Genomic DNA, 14104 nt, shown 5'->3' with positions numbered 1-14104 from the left:
TTCATAAATCGATTTTTTTTTTCCTAACATGCTTCTAAACACATACTACAAAGGCATGGGATGAATCCCCAGGCAGCCCGATTCAAGATGGTTCTTCATACTGAATAGTATTGACTATTTCATCCCAGTAGATGTGCAAGAAAACATGCTAAAGGAGACAAACTCAGTGTCAATTGATTTCAGAAAAAACATTCACATAAACAGTGAGACACAAAATCACGTAAAAAAACAAACATAAATTTAAAGAAAAGCTGTTTTTGAAAATAAGATCAAACACAAAATCGAGCAGTAAAGTTTTAGTCTTCATATGATCCCTCAGGCAGCAGAACTGTAGTTTTTTGTTGATGATCATTACAGCTGCTGTTTGTAAATTCGTCGTGAACCCCCAGGCTCCTCAGTAATGACTTTCATTGTCTACAAATATTGTCCATGAAACACCAAAAAAATGAATGGAACCAAAATATTTAATACTTATTTTCTATACACAAGCGAAAGAAAAAATTGCATTTCGAACATGACATCCAGCACAACCGACAAGGCGACAAATATGTAATATTGATTCCAAGGCAGCATAGCATATCCATAAATCCCACAGACTCAATAATAATGACTCCCCTAATCTATGTATGATCATTGCATGTAAACACACGCAATAAAAAGAAAACCGAGACTTAAGAAACAAAAATTCAGAACCATTACTGAGGTAAACTATCATGATTTTACTTTAAATAAGTTCATTCAACGGAAAGAAACCACTAAAAACAAACACATCAAGGAAAAACAATAAATAAATAAACCCTATGCGACCAAGTGGATTCATTTAGAACATGCGACCAAGTGGATTATAATCCCTCAAGCAGCTAGTTGTAGATGACCCCAAATGCCCAGTATTGGTTATATTAGCATAAAATGCACTTAACAAAATTAAAAAAAATAAAAAATCTTCAAAATTTGATGAAAGTCTTTGGTACGATGATCCCTCATTTCACACAGTTTTAGATGACATCAATCATCTATGTATAATGTCAAAGACCAGTTAAAAGTCAAAAGAATACATACATAAATGAAATGACGTACCCTGACGCAAATATATATTCTCAACATGTTTTCACGAATAATCTACTGAGACGACATGATCATTCAGGCAACACACTTGCTAATGATCCCCTCGGACTCTAAAATAGTTCATCGTCTATGTAGTTGTAGTTTGCTTAATGTGTGGGATAGTGTAATATGATGTTGCCAGTTATAACTGGTCAACAAGTCGAGCTACTCGAGCTCAATTTTATTATGGCTCGGCCAGCTCTTTAACACTTACTTTGGGGTTTGTCCTCCACTAAACCGATATGAACCCGAACCGAAGATGACATTTTAGTAATATTTATGATTAATTTTGTACAAATTTTATGAATTGTGCAGCTAAAATTAATTGATTTTATATTTTTCAGTTCGGGTCGGTTCGGTTTATAATATATCTTATCAGTTTGGTTCAGTTTCTGATACCCAATTATTTTATTGGTTCGGGTTCGGATTTTTCAGAATTCAACCCAAACCGATCCATTGACAGCCCTACCATAACCAATATGTATGATCTTTTTGCTGTATCTTAATGAAGTTTTTTGGTTTGCAAAAAAAAATTAAACAAAAACAAAAACAAAACAAAAAACAAAAGGGAGAATAAGTTTGATACCAACTTACCACACATGACATATGGCGCAAAAAAGTGGGCCAAAGTTACAAACAGATCAGGGTGTTTGCTAGGAAATCAGAAGCCTCCACCCATTTCCCTGACCAGTAAAAGTCTATGAAATAGTTCTTATCCTAAGGTAAGCATACCATCCAAGAACCCAGGGTGCGTTAAAGGGCCTCAAATTTTTTTGAGCCGCCCCTGACGTGTCCAACCAGGACAAAATGACGTATGACATACGTCATTTTGAAACATCGAAATTTAATAGATTTTTCCGTGAAATCTCAAACTATGGACACTTTGTCTATATTTGTCAATTTGTCTTAGTGTCAAAAAACTAAAAACTAAAGCAAAACTCACAAAAGCAATAGTTCTTATCTTAGAGTAAGCAAGAACCTGGGTGCCAATGATCCAATTTAGGCAATAGGCATATAGCTTGCACAAGCATTGGCCAAACCAGCCCACCACTGAATGGCCTGATTTCCACAAAATAAAATCAATCGCACTGAATGATGTTGAGTGAAAAAGTGGAGAAAGAATAAGACATGAACTTTGACATTCTGCATCTAGAATTATCCAGCACCAAATGCTAATAGAAAAATGGTTTTACACATACCACGGTAGTGCAATTGAGAACTGTTTGTAGGCCTTTCCAACTACCGAGTAGCTTATAAAAAGTGTCATGAAGCTACCCCCTCTCCAGAAAACAACTTCCCTTCTCATCTTCTTGGATCCAACCTTCATTATTTTTGTTAGTTTCTCTAGCTTTTTTGCTAATATCTGCAACAACAACATTTGCAAACTAGAGTTAGGACATAGACTAAATCTAAAATAAATTAGTAGATTGCATGGGTTTTGCTAAAGCAATTCACTCTATTGCAGTATGTCACCCACCAATCATGACGCAGTCTACATCAGGCACCAGTTTGAGTTTTCATAAGGATCTACTATGCAGACGCCTCCCCATCTCTGTTTGAGTGAATGGTTTGAGACTGCTCCATTCAAGAAAAAATCACCCCAGTCTATTTGACTTCGAACCTCCATCATATGACTCAACGCCTGTTTCACACAATTCACTAATGTACTAGTAAATTGTTGAAGAACTGTGCTATGACGATGGTGTAATCTTCATCAGAGAGCACGAAGGTTTATTTTGCAAGACTATCTGCTCCCCAGGGACTAGCAACGCGATAATTCAGTACTCACATCAACCAGTCTTAAATAGAGATCTTTCCATTCATATGTAATATCAAAGCGACTCGTGTGAGACCTTTACACAAGCATGTTCCCAGTTTAGTATTTTCCTCACATCCCATGAGAACCCTTTTTATCAAACAATTATATTAGAAAGAATAACAATAACAATAATAACAACAGTAACAATAGCAAAAGCTAGCTAGTTATAACCTAATTGGATGCTAAGCCATTCACATGGAGATATGCACATAGCCTGTTGGTCTGCATTGTAGTCGTAATAAGAATATTAACCTATATGGCTACACCTCTATGGCTACTTGAGCTTGAGATGGACTCGAATCAGGAACCTCTTACAGGCATTAGACATTCACGGCACATAGATAAAAAGTTTACTAGAAGAAATAGATGTACTAAAGACTAAGCACATACCCTTTTTAAAGGATGGCAATCCACAGACATTGATTGGTTATCCATTTGCATCACCAAAGATAGTCTCAAAATTGATAACCTGACACGGCATGGTCATCTATTAACAATTTAAAAACACGTACGGTAGGAAACCTGTTTCAAAAGATACAGATATTCATATGGCCTGTTTCATATGCAACCATGAAACCAACCTCCGTTGACTAATCACACCAACATTAGGCTAACAATATTAGTGTAGGAAAGAAACACCTATATAATTCTATAGAAAATAAAAAGAAAACATAACATATCCTATAGTTTTGATATAGGAAGAAAAAACAGTTTTGATAAATTGAAAAAAATCAACAAAAAAAAAAAGAAAAAGGTTTATAAACGGAATGTCATAATCTAGTGTTCCCACAGACATTCATGGCATTAATTATTAACAAGTTTTGTAATCGTAAAAAACACAATAAAAAGATAACACCATTGCAACCGTTTTGATTATGTAAGCCAAACCTTGTAATTCACTTCATGCCTTCCTCCATAGAATAAATTATTGCTTCTCCAACTCTCTCTCTCTCTCTTGCTCCCGCCACAACTTGTATTTGTATGGAGTAGTCCACAAGTTTGCGTAGGAAATAACCACGTGAAGTTTTAAACTTAGCGTAAACGTTAAGTAAGTCCAAGCCCGGTTTTTCTTTTAAAAAGCCCACATATCGGTCCATAATAAAAGCCCATATTTAGCCGAAGGTGGTTTAGTTTAGTTTAGTAACGCTTGGAGGAGGGGCCAGGCTTGGACCTTCTTTTAAAGCCCATCCGGCCTATTGACTCTTGCATTTTTCATAGGGTGGAACTCGAGCGGATTGGGTTGGGTTGAGGCATAATAGCCTAAAGTTACAAATGTTTCAACTCAAGCCCGGAATCAAGTCCTAGTTGGTCCTTTAAATTTTCAATCCAAGTCCTAGCCCGACCAATTCAAGTTGGGTCGGGTTATGTCGGTTTGGTCAAACTTCTCGGGTTTTTTTTGGAATTAAGAAATAAAAACACGGGTTTTTTAAAATTATGAAAAAAAAAAGATTTGATTGTTTGACAGAAAAATTAATATTGTTGATTACATTATTCTCTCTGTAAAATAAAATTCTCAACCTTATTTTTACAAAAATAGAATATTTAAAAAGACGCATACATTGATTGTTTTTTATATTTTAATCCGAACCCAGAGCCTAAAACCAAGTCGGACTTACCTCACTATTGAATTCTAAGTCTTTAAGCTGAATCACATTCAGGTTGAGTGGGTTAAGCTAAAGAGCCTACAGGGGGCGTACGTTCTGTTTTGGTGAAAATTCCAGTGTGCCCCAATTAGCTTCAGACTTTCCTATACGAAGCCAACCGAACACCTGGATCTACTTCCAGACGACTACCACAAAGGTGATCCTTACACCCAGTGACCCAGTATCGAGCCGTACACTATAGTTGCCTGTTGCAATGGAATCATCTTTCAACAAAAGTAACGCTGCTGTGACCCCCTCAAGTTGGTATCGCCAGTAACTCTGGACGTAATTTGATATATGTGTTCTTTTGGGACGAGCTAGAAATAAAATATTAGTTTCTTCATTTTAGTTTTTTCACTGGTGCTCCGCATTGTACAGTTTATTTCAATAAGATACTACTTTCCTCTTTTTTTTGTTTGTTGGTGCTCCTAATAAATTCTGTGGAGGCCATGAAATTTAGAAAACTGGCATTTGCAGGGGGGGTGGGGGGAGCACATACATATTGTTCTGGAATTAGCAGATACTCTGCTCCCCAATTTATAGTGCCCCTGAACTAATTGCTACAACTTACTGATAAATTTACATATTTCTACTACACATACAAGACGAGAAACCATATGGTGCAACCCTTTTTATTTCAGTAAAAAAAAATGTACAAGCACCTTATCCCACCTTATCTTAAATTGTCAACACCGTGCCTACTCCTTCCAAAGAGACAGTCAATGAACGAGCCTGCGACAAAACATGCCTTAATCTCACCCCCTTTTTCCGTTTCTTCAGGCATGTTCGAGCGTGAAGCAGGAAGTGCCTCAATCTCAGGCCCTTTTTCTCTCCATTTAATGAACTGCAAAATGAGGCAAAATAGAGTTTTATTGCAAGAATACACACCCCTCCATGTGTACAACTATAAATAAGATTTCACACTTGAACAACCAAGCTTAGAGAACTGCTAGTGTCCTGACCCTGTAAACAAGCAGCAAAGATCTTTTGCATCTATTTCTAGTAAGTGATTCATCTACTGAGTGGTAAACCAAAAAAAAGAGAAAAAACGGTTTGGGGTGTGCCCACAATGACAGGATCTGAAGGGAAACTGGAGAAGCAATTGTACCATGGGATGTCATGCTCAAGTCATCTAACCCAAGTTGAAGGAGAATTTTTCACACTAAAAACCAACACTGCTCCCAGAACCATATCTGCATATCCCCCACTAACACAAGTAGAACAAACCTTCTAGACCTATACCGACACAGTTACAACAAGGTTGTAGTACCTAGGTGAGGGCAGATTCGCAGATCAATGGAACTGTCTGGACTGGTATAGCAACAAAAATGGCCATCAAATCTTTAGACATATCACGACAACAAAAGTGAAGTTGTAAATTCAACTGCATAAACTTACTTAATCTTAGACATTAGAACTCTGGCTTCTCTAACAGCAGCACTTGCACCATATAAGGCCATCTTCTTCACCTGTAAAATAAACAATTGATCAAACTAATAAAACATATTGGTGGTGTCTCGCCAATATATAGCAGTGTTTGGTCCATCTCATATCCATATTTTATTGTGTATGACCCGTTTTTTCAGTAGTAAACAATCACGCAAAAAAAATTCCAAATTCTTTGCCTGGTAGTATACTAGAAACAATGACGACAATCATGTAGGGCACGTTTTTAACATATGATCAAAATGAATACAACTCTCTGAGAACAAATATAATATACCTCCAATTTATCTTCCTTGGCCCTGTGGGTCTTGGGGAGTAAACGAAACTCTTCTGTCAACCAAACACATTCTTGAGCATTTTCAGGCGATACAAAATCAAGGGCCACCTTGATACAGGACTGGAAACGAGAGGCAAATACCATCAGTCATTATACCGTAAAAGTATGAACCAAGAACAGCCTCGGGCTATAGAGGAGACTGTATCCTAATAAAATTGACATCCACCAGGTGTCAGATTGTTTTAGACCAAGAGATCAACGACTCAGCCACGGATGCTTACACTAACTGAGCCTTCTGTCAGACTTGACAGTCTAGTTTTATTTGTCCTAACATCCACTGCCAAGAATACTAGTAATGTCAATAGAACTCCTAAAGTAGGTTGGACGTAGGGAAAGTAGTGTCACCTAAAGTAAAATCCTGCATAGAGACTGCATTCATCTCTCGCTAAGATAAGCGTGCTGTTCTATTATCGAGTAAAGAAAGAAATGATGTTATGATAGCTAAAGCTCACTTTATAGCGTAGATGCAAACCTGTCTATTCCTAACTTGATGAGGACATCCTGCTGGAATAAAAACAGCATCCCCAAGGTATTGCTCGAACGTCCAAGGTTCAACATCTGCAAAAAGTAAGCATCCAGCATCAACTATGGCATTTTTCTGGGCTTACCCTTGCAAAGATGCAATCACTTACCATATTCATTTTTCAATTGTTTCTTATGGTTTTCGTCCAAGAAAAACGTCTGGTCATGAATAGGGTGGATAACCTGAAAAAATTAACAGCCAAGTTTATGTAGGTAATATTTAACCAAAAGTTGAAAATACTATGGTACTACAATTACTATCGATGATACTCACGGACTTGACTGGAAGATTGTTGATATGACGAAATTCTTTCCAATGCTTCTGCAGATACTCAACTAACTTTGGCACATCCTGCCTCCGGAATATATCCCAAACGGCACTCCCTTTGCCAACCTTAGCAGTGTCATCACTTTGGACAAAGTCATTCATATCTCTGCCTGACTTCTTCAGTTCTGGACCATCAACTTCTTTATCCGCTGAAACAGAAGTTAAGAGACCATCTGTCCCCTTGACATGAATCTCTGCCAAATTGGCATTAGAGAAGAGAACACTATCTTGATTGAACGTCTCCTGTTCAGATAATGGTTCACACTCTGCATCAAGACCAAAAAACACAACAGAAACATTCAGTAGCAGGAGTGCAAACACACTCATCTCAAATGTTAAAAACACAAGTTTCAAAATCAACATTCATCCAATCTAAGTAGCACAGTATTTCACGGCACACCTTTCTCTCCCCTGTAGCTACATCTCAATTTGCTCACAGATAACTCTCTTTCAAAATGTCAACACTTCTGTGAGGACCACAGTTGAATTCTTCTATCCTACTATATTCTACTGTTCTTGTTCCAATTCCATATCAAAACTCAGAGGAAACAGCTTACCTCGAATGTCACAAATGCATCGGGAAGAGCTTTCTCTACCCTCCAGCTTTTGTTTATTCAATTGAATTTCCACCATGTCATCCCTCTCCAGCAACGAATTCGTTTCAGGAAGTTCAGCACATTTCAAGGCACTGGATCTCTTCAAATGACTATCTTGTTGATCCTGGATGTGAACATCTAAATCCATCTCTGCAGATAACTGTAAATCTGCATCACCAATCACCCTATTTTCTGTGCAAGCATACATTTCTTTGGCATGTTCCTTCTGCATATTCCTTATGGTATTGTGTTGCCAGGGAGTAATATTCACCTCAGCAGTGTGTGTCAGCACATTTACCTAAACATAAATCATAGCAACACAGTCAAACAAGCAGAAAGAACCAGCACATGCAAAGATAAAAGCGTGGTTGGGTTGACATGACTCCGAAAGAAAAAAAAAATAATACATAAAATGCATAGAGCAACAAAGACATTTGATGCTTTACAAACCAGAGAGAGAGAGAGAGAGAGAGGTGTAGTACCGCATCAGACATGTCACAGTGTAACTTTGTAACAGAGTCGCCTCTTCCCAGGTCTTCTCGAAATCCATATGCAATATACGTCTTAGGTCCCAAGTCAGGTTTTGCGCTATTTTCAGGAAGCTTGGTAGCAAGATTGAGAAGACCAGATGTTGGATGGGTATAATCAGAATAAGGGAGTGTAGCAATGAACTCGGCACCATGCCTTGGCAAACGATCTTCAAATGAAGTAGATGAGGGCCAATCCTTCAACTTCAACATCTCCGGCCACCCATTCTTATACATACGACCCTCTACATAGCCTTTGAAGAACTGGCTAATGTTGATCTCAACCTACACAAAAATAAATATAATGCACCCGTGCATCAATTACAAGTGTCAGATTCAAATGGAAAATCACAATATAAATAAGCTGTAGTTGTAGAAATGAAAGAAGGGTAAGAAAGTTGACTCAAAAAACATACAACTGTAGACCACGGAACAAAACTGAAACCAACCTCACACCAGTCCAAGCAATCAATGGCCTTGACACTAAGTCTCTCCTCTTCAAGCTCTGCTTTGGAACTTGCCCCCTTAATTGCCCTACGCATGACCATTGGATCCCAACTAAGACCAGATGAATTTGCAAGTACATTTCTGACTATAATAGGTTCACCTCTTGTCCAGTGGCTTTGGAAATGTTCAATTTCATCATATTTCAGGAGAACAGAGTTTGGGCAATACAGAAAGGTTGTCGTGACTATTCTCTCTAAAAGCTGCCTGCCTCACCTCAGAACTCATTTCGTCGCACCTTGAAGAACCACTAGAAGAGCATAATGGACAACATGGAGAAAGTTCGTCATCTGAGAACTGACAATTTTGAGTAAGTTCCTCTGCATTATTAAGCAACTCCAAAACCCAATGTGCATTAAAATTGCGTCTCAATTCAAGCAGCCCATTCCCACAGCCACCACGTTCCTTTGGAGGGCATGGAATGCTACCATCGCCATTAGCTTTCCAATCAGGAAACTGGCAGCATGATCTAGTCATACAATTGTTCGATGCAAGTGCCACTGGAGTCTGCCGACCAGATCCTTTCCTGAGTGCACCAGATAGGCCGTTCTCATCAATATCTTGATTATTACCTCTTTCAATGAACTGCTGATGAGAAGAATCTGCTTCATTACCTCCTGGCTGGAAACCTTCTCTTAGTTCCCGACAACAAGTGAGACAGAGATCATAGGAACAGTCAACGTTGGGACAGCTTCTGTGGATATCAACAATAGATGTATGGCAATTGTCGCTGTTAATAAATGAATATGCAGAGTCACCAAGTGTTTCCTTATGCTGAGGAAGATAAAAAGATACTCTAGTTTTTACAATGTAAAGACTTCCATAGTTTCAATGATCTCAGGAATAGATAGCTACTGTGGACAGAGTATGCCTGATAAATTCCTCATGATTCAATATAATACAAGAAAAAGACTGCAGAAGAATCAAGGGAGCCAAAACATATATAAATGACATTTGACAAACAAGAACATAGTGTAAAAAACAGTAACTCGTGTGCAAAAGAAAAGGTCAACTGACATATTGTTAAACGAAAGAGAAGACTTTGCTGAAAACAGATTACAAAATAAGCAGTTATTATCAAACTTATTGATACCGTAATCAGAAGATATACTGTTTGAAGAAAGCGACTATCAGGTCTTAATTGCCAAGTACATGAAACTCAAAAACCAAATTGTATCGAGGAAAACACATTCCCACTTTTGAGTATCTACCTCAACTCGGATTGCTTCTTAAAGTTCATTTGAAATAAAGGACATGGTCTTGAGACAGTTTCTACAATCCAAGAGCCTACTGAAACAATATATATTATGAAACTAATTAAAATAAAAACGGCTAGGCGGCTAGCACATGCACATAATAAAAAATAACAGTGAATATAAAGAAATAATGGAAAATCCAACTGACCCAAAATAAGTAAATAACCAACCGCATGTTGTATATATGTTTTAGGAGTTAACATAACTCCTTCCCCTGTGTGTGTCTGTGTTTGTGTGTGTACAACCAGTATTAAACATAACTCTCAATGTTTACCATGTTTCTTTCTATTAGTTATTCCTGTAACATCTCTTAGTTTTCCTAATCCAACTAAAGCCAGCACCAAACAAAATCTTTCAGTCCATCTCTGCATTGAATTTAGGTTTCACTTTTCAGAACTAATAAATTGTCCTATTAATCAGTCTGTAAGATAAATCAAGAATCAATCAGGAACTATTAGTCGTTATGCCTAGTTTGCAGGTTTATTTAACAAAACCATTATAGTCTAAACATCAGAAGCAACTAGTTGGCCTACATTATACTCATGCAATCACCACCAAAAAGTTGTTGGAGAAAATAATGTTTTAGAAGAGTTAAGAGTTTAGGTTGGATTATGATTAGGTTTGGGACTATAAATCAAGGAACTGTAATCAAGTTTATGATTGATTGAACAATGGAAATTTAGTTCTGCATAACATGGTACCAGAGCTGTAAGTAGGGGAACAGATTCTGTTAGTTCTTTTTTCTATAATTAAAAGGAATGTATGGATATAATAACAAAACAAACTACATGAAATTCAGTATAAGTAGCAAGAGAGTACTCAAACTGGATTCCCAACCCACCTAATAACATTCCAAACCCAAAGAGGGAGCGGAGAAAAGAACAGAAAAGCCAAAAAAATCTAAAACAAAACAATTAATTAAGCCAGATCTTGTTGGCTATTAGGAGATTCAAACTATCTGAAGTGCGTAGCCACCTTTTGGTACCATTTTCCGAGTAGGGTTTCAGGTACGGGTCTTGGATTAGGGTTTGGGACAATATGACAGTTTAGAAAAGTGAGAGATTAGGTTGAACTCAGAATAGGTTTTAATGCACATTTAAGTTTATAATTGATTGAATAATAGGAATCTCGTCTTGTGTATAAAAAGTAATCAACAAATGTTGAATCAGGCACTTACAAAATATATACATGTCTCAGTTCCATCCATCAGAGAGTGAGAGAATACCAGTACAAGCGGTCATCCTCATCAAGTTTACATTTTTCTATGTCCATTTCTGTCAGTTGAGTACCTAATTTACAAACAGAATATAAAATGATCCAGGGTTATGTACTCAGCAGATCCTTTAGCTCAAAGAGAGCACAACTGCATTCATTTGCGTATCATATTAGCCTACCTTGTATCTTAGCTTCCACCTCTAGTTCACAATTTTGCTCCGAGTGAATTTGCCTAACGAGAGGCAGAACTTTATGTAGTAAATAGAGTAGACGTTGCAATTTGACATTGCCACCGGCTTTCCAATTCTTGCCCTGCAAAATGCCCAAGGGTAACTTGTGGTTTAAGAAGATTTAAAAAAAAAAAAAATATATATAAATAACAGCAATTTAATTTACCACATAAATTTCCCCGTCTAAGCATGCTTTGCAGTTGCAGTGACCACGACAGTAAGGGCATGCTGTACGAACTTCTTCGAAAGTCTTTCCAGGATACCTATTTTAATTGATGAAAACAGTTGCAATTTTTTGAGATATCAAGAACCCATTAATCTAAGCCAGTACATAGCTGAACAAGATCATAAAAACCAATTGTTCAAATTACGTATGTGGGAATCTTACAGCCTGGTTTGAGCACTTGCATAGTCACCTTATACAACAGTTCAAACACAAAATGCTCCATCTCAATGTTTTTTAATTTATCAACCATAACAAACCAACTTACAGATATAAATATTTCTACTCTAACTAGAACAGATATACCAACTCTCCACATGTATCCAGGTAAAAAATCATAGGTACTAAAATTATTATACAAAACAAATTAATGAAAGTCCAATATAGTTTTCATTACCACTTTGTTATACAATCATGGCAATAGCGTTTCCTTTTGCAATTGGAACAATAGATGATCCCAGTTTTATCGCTCCGCAAACATTGATGACACATTAATCTTTTCTGCTCCTTGTTCTTACTGTCATGATCCTAAAAACAATAGCCTGTTAGAATTAAGGTAAATTACAAACCAAAAAAAATAAAAAATACAATTTAATTAGACAGTGGAACTGGGCACTATTTAAATTATACTTTTATAAACCAGTATATATAATCGAGTGAGCGGAGCGAACGATCTTGGCAGAAGGGGGGCTATGCGGACAAAAACCAACTTGGTTGGTTTCTGTCTGTCTGTCCTCACCTTCTCTCTCATTTTTTCTTCGCCCCCAATACCCTTTCTCCTTCACCCCAACTCTCTCTCTCCCCCGCATCACCCAACTCTCTCTCCCCCGCATCACCCAACTCTCTCTCCCCCCGCAGCTCCACTCACTCCCCACTGCCACGCAGTATACTAGTCAAGTGAGCGGAGCGAACAATCTTGGCAGAAGGGGGCGGGGGTTATGCGGACAAAAACTAAGTTGGTTGGTTTCTGTCTGTCTGTCCTCACCTATCCCTCTCCCTCTCCCTCCCTCCTTCCTTCCCTCTCCCTCTCAACCAAACCCTAACTCTCTCTCTCTCCCCACCCACAAACCCATCTCTCCCTCTCTCTTCTCCACCTTCCGCTCACGCCCCCACTGCTTAGCAGTTATCTAGTTATATGATCACATGTTATTTGACAAAATTCTAACCACTCGTGGTTTTATACTTTTATTAACAAACACGAACCTAAACATAAGCTAACTTTCCACTAATGTTTGATCCAAAATTTCTGTTATACCCTATGTAAACTATAGGCAACTGTATAAACTATATGCAACTTCTAATAAGAGTAAAAAAATTAAACATAGCATTGGCATTCCACCTTTTTAGTAGTCTCCTTTTCCTCAGTAGCCAATCTACCCTCTCCTCCAAGTTTTGCATACACATTTCTAGTGATCTTTCTTTCTACTTCTCCAAACTTACTCGATAACTCACCATAACTAACTAATTCCTTTTTTCCACCTCTACAATCCTTCACCAATTCATCAACTTTCTTCAATTGTTTTACAATCTTCAAATCTCCCACCAACACTAACTCTTCACCAACACTCACATTATTTTCTATCAACCCCTTTGATGATCTACCTCTCCTTAATCCACCACCTAATTCTTCTACTTCCCTCTTCCTTTTCAAATCTTTACTACAATCTTTAATTTTCTTGTCCAATTTAATCTTTAGGAGTCGATTCTCGTGCTGCATTTGATGTTTCTGACAAATTGATTTTCCAGGTAAAGCCATTTGACTACATCGCCAAAACGGTGTTCCCGTTCGACTACATTGTTTTGGTTTATCATCCATCTCAAATCCTAATAAAAACTCATCTGATTTTATAGTGTTAGGGTTTGTTAGTTTGAGGAGAGAGAAATTGAGGGTGTCGTGTTGAGCTGTGATTGGATGATGGGGATTACGGTACTGGTGCCGGTTTTGTTGTTGGATTTTTAATTGGGTTTTGTGTACGTTTTCGGACAAGTGTGAGGTCACTACTCAGTTTATATGAAGCATCGGGGGACCAATAACGGCAACCAAAAAGTACACAGAAATTTATAATAGTGTTTTTTAAAAAAATTAATAATTATAATAATAAAATGAATAAATCTAAATGAATTTTTTGTACAAGAAACACATAGAAGTATGTTGGTTGTTCAAACCATGCTGCTATTTTTTGAAACCAACATCAAAGGTTAATGTATTGGTTGATTTTAAGAATAAGCTTAGAGCATTTCCAATGCTGGTGGATATGGTGGGTTTGTGACTTTATTTAGTTCTTTGAGGTTCAAAATTTTTGTCCAATGCAAAGGTGAATATGGTGGTGACTATTTTTTAAGTCAAAACGAGG

General features: G+C 37.4%; 1 protein-coding gene and 1 long non-coding RNA gene across 2 annotated transcripts; both read right to left on the bottom strand.

The window, feature by feature from the left end:
• Positions 1-1593: 1593 nt before the first annotated feature.
• On the bottom strand, positions 1594-3120 carry LOC147513978 (uncharacterized). Its single transcript, XR_015215799.1, has 2 exons — positions 2582-3120; positions 1594-2467 (listed from the first exon to the last, which is right to left on the bottom strand). It is a non-coding gene; the product is annotated as an uncharacterized LOC147513978 (long non-coding RNA).
• Positions 3121-5184: 2064 nt separating this feature from the next.
• Positions 5185-13860, bottom strand: LOC147513977 (lysine-specific demethylase JMJ27-like). The gene is given in 15 exon segments (XM_086597342.1): positions 5185-5410; positions 5965-6035; positions 6290-6409; positions 6822-6907; positions 6982-7054; positions 7146-7465; positions 7757-8093; positions 8278-8607; positions 8772-8999; positions 9001-9556; positions 11308-11371; positions 11477-11609; positions 11694-11790; positions 12148-12278; positions 13090-13860. Coding segments are annotated over 15 exon segments (3189 nt in total). The 5' UTR covers positions 13567-13860; the 3' UTR covers positions 5185-5244.
• Between the last annotated feature and the right edge of the window lie 244 nt (positions 13861-14104).

The sequence above is a fragment of the Coptis chinensis genome, chromosome 3, assembly GCF_015680905.1.
Source record: "Coptis chinensis isolate HL-2020 chromosome 3, ASM1568090v1, whole genome shotgun sequence".
Classification (NCBI taxonomy): Eukaryota; Viridiplantae; Streptophyta; class Magnoliopsida; order Ranunculales; family Ranunculaceae; genus Coptis; species Coptis chinensis.
The sequence above is the reverse complement of the archived record's forward strand: the minus strand, read 5'-3'. Positions and strand labels throughout refer to the sequence as shown.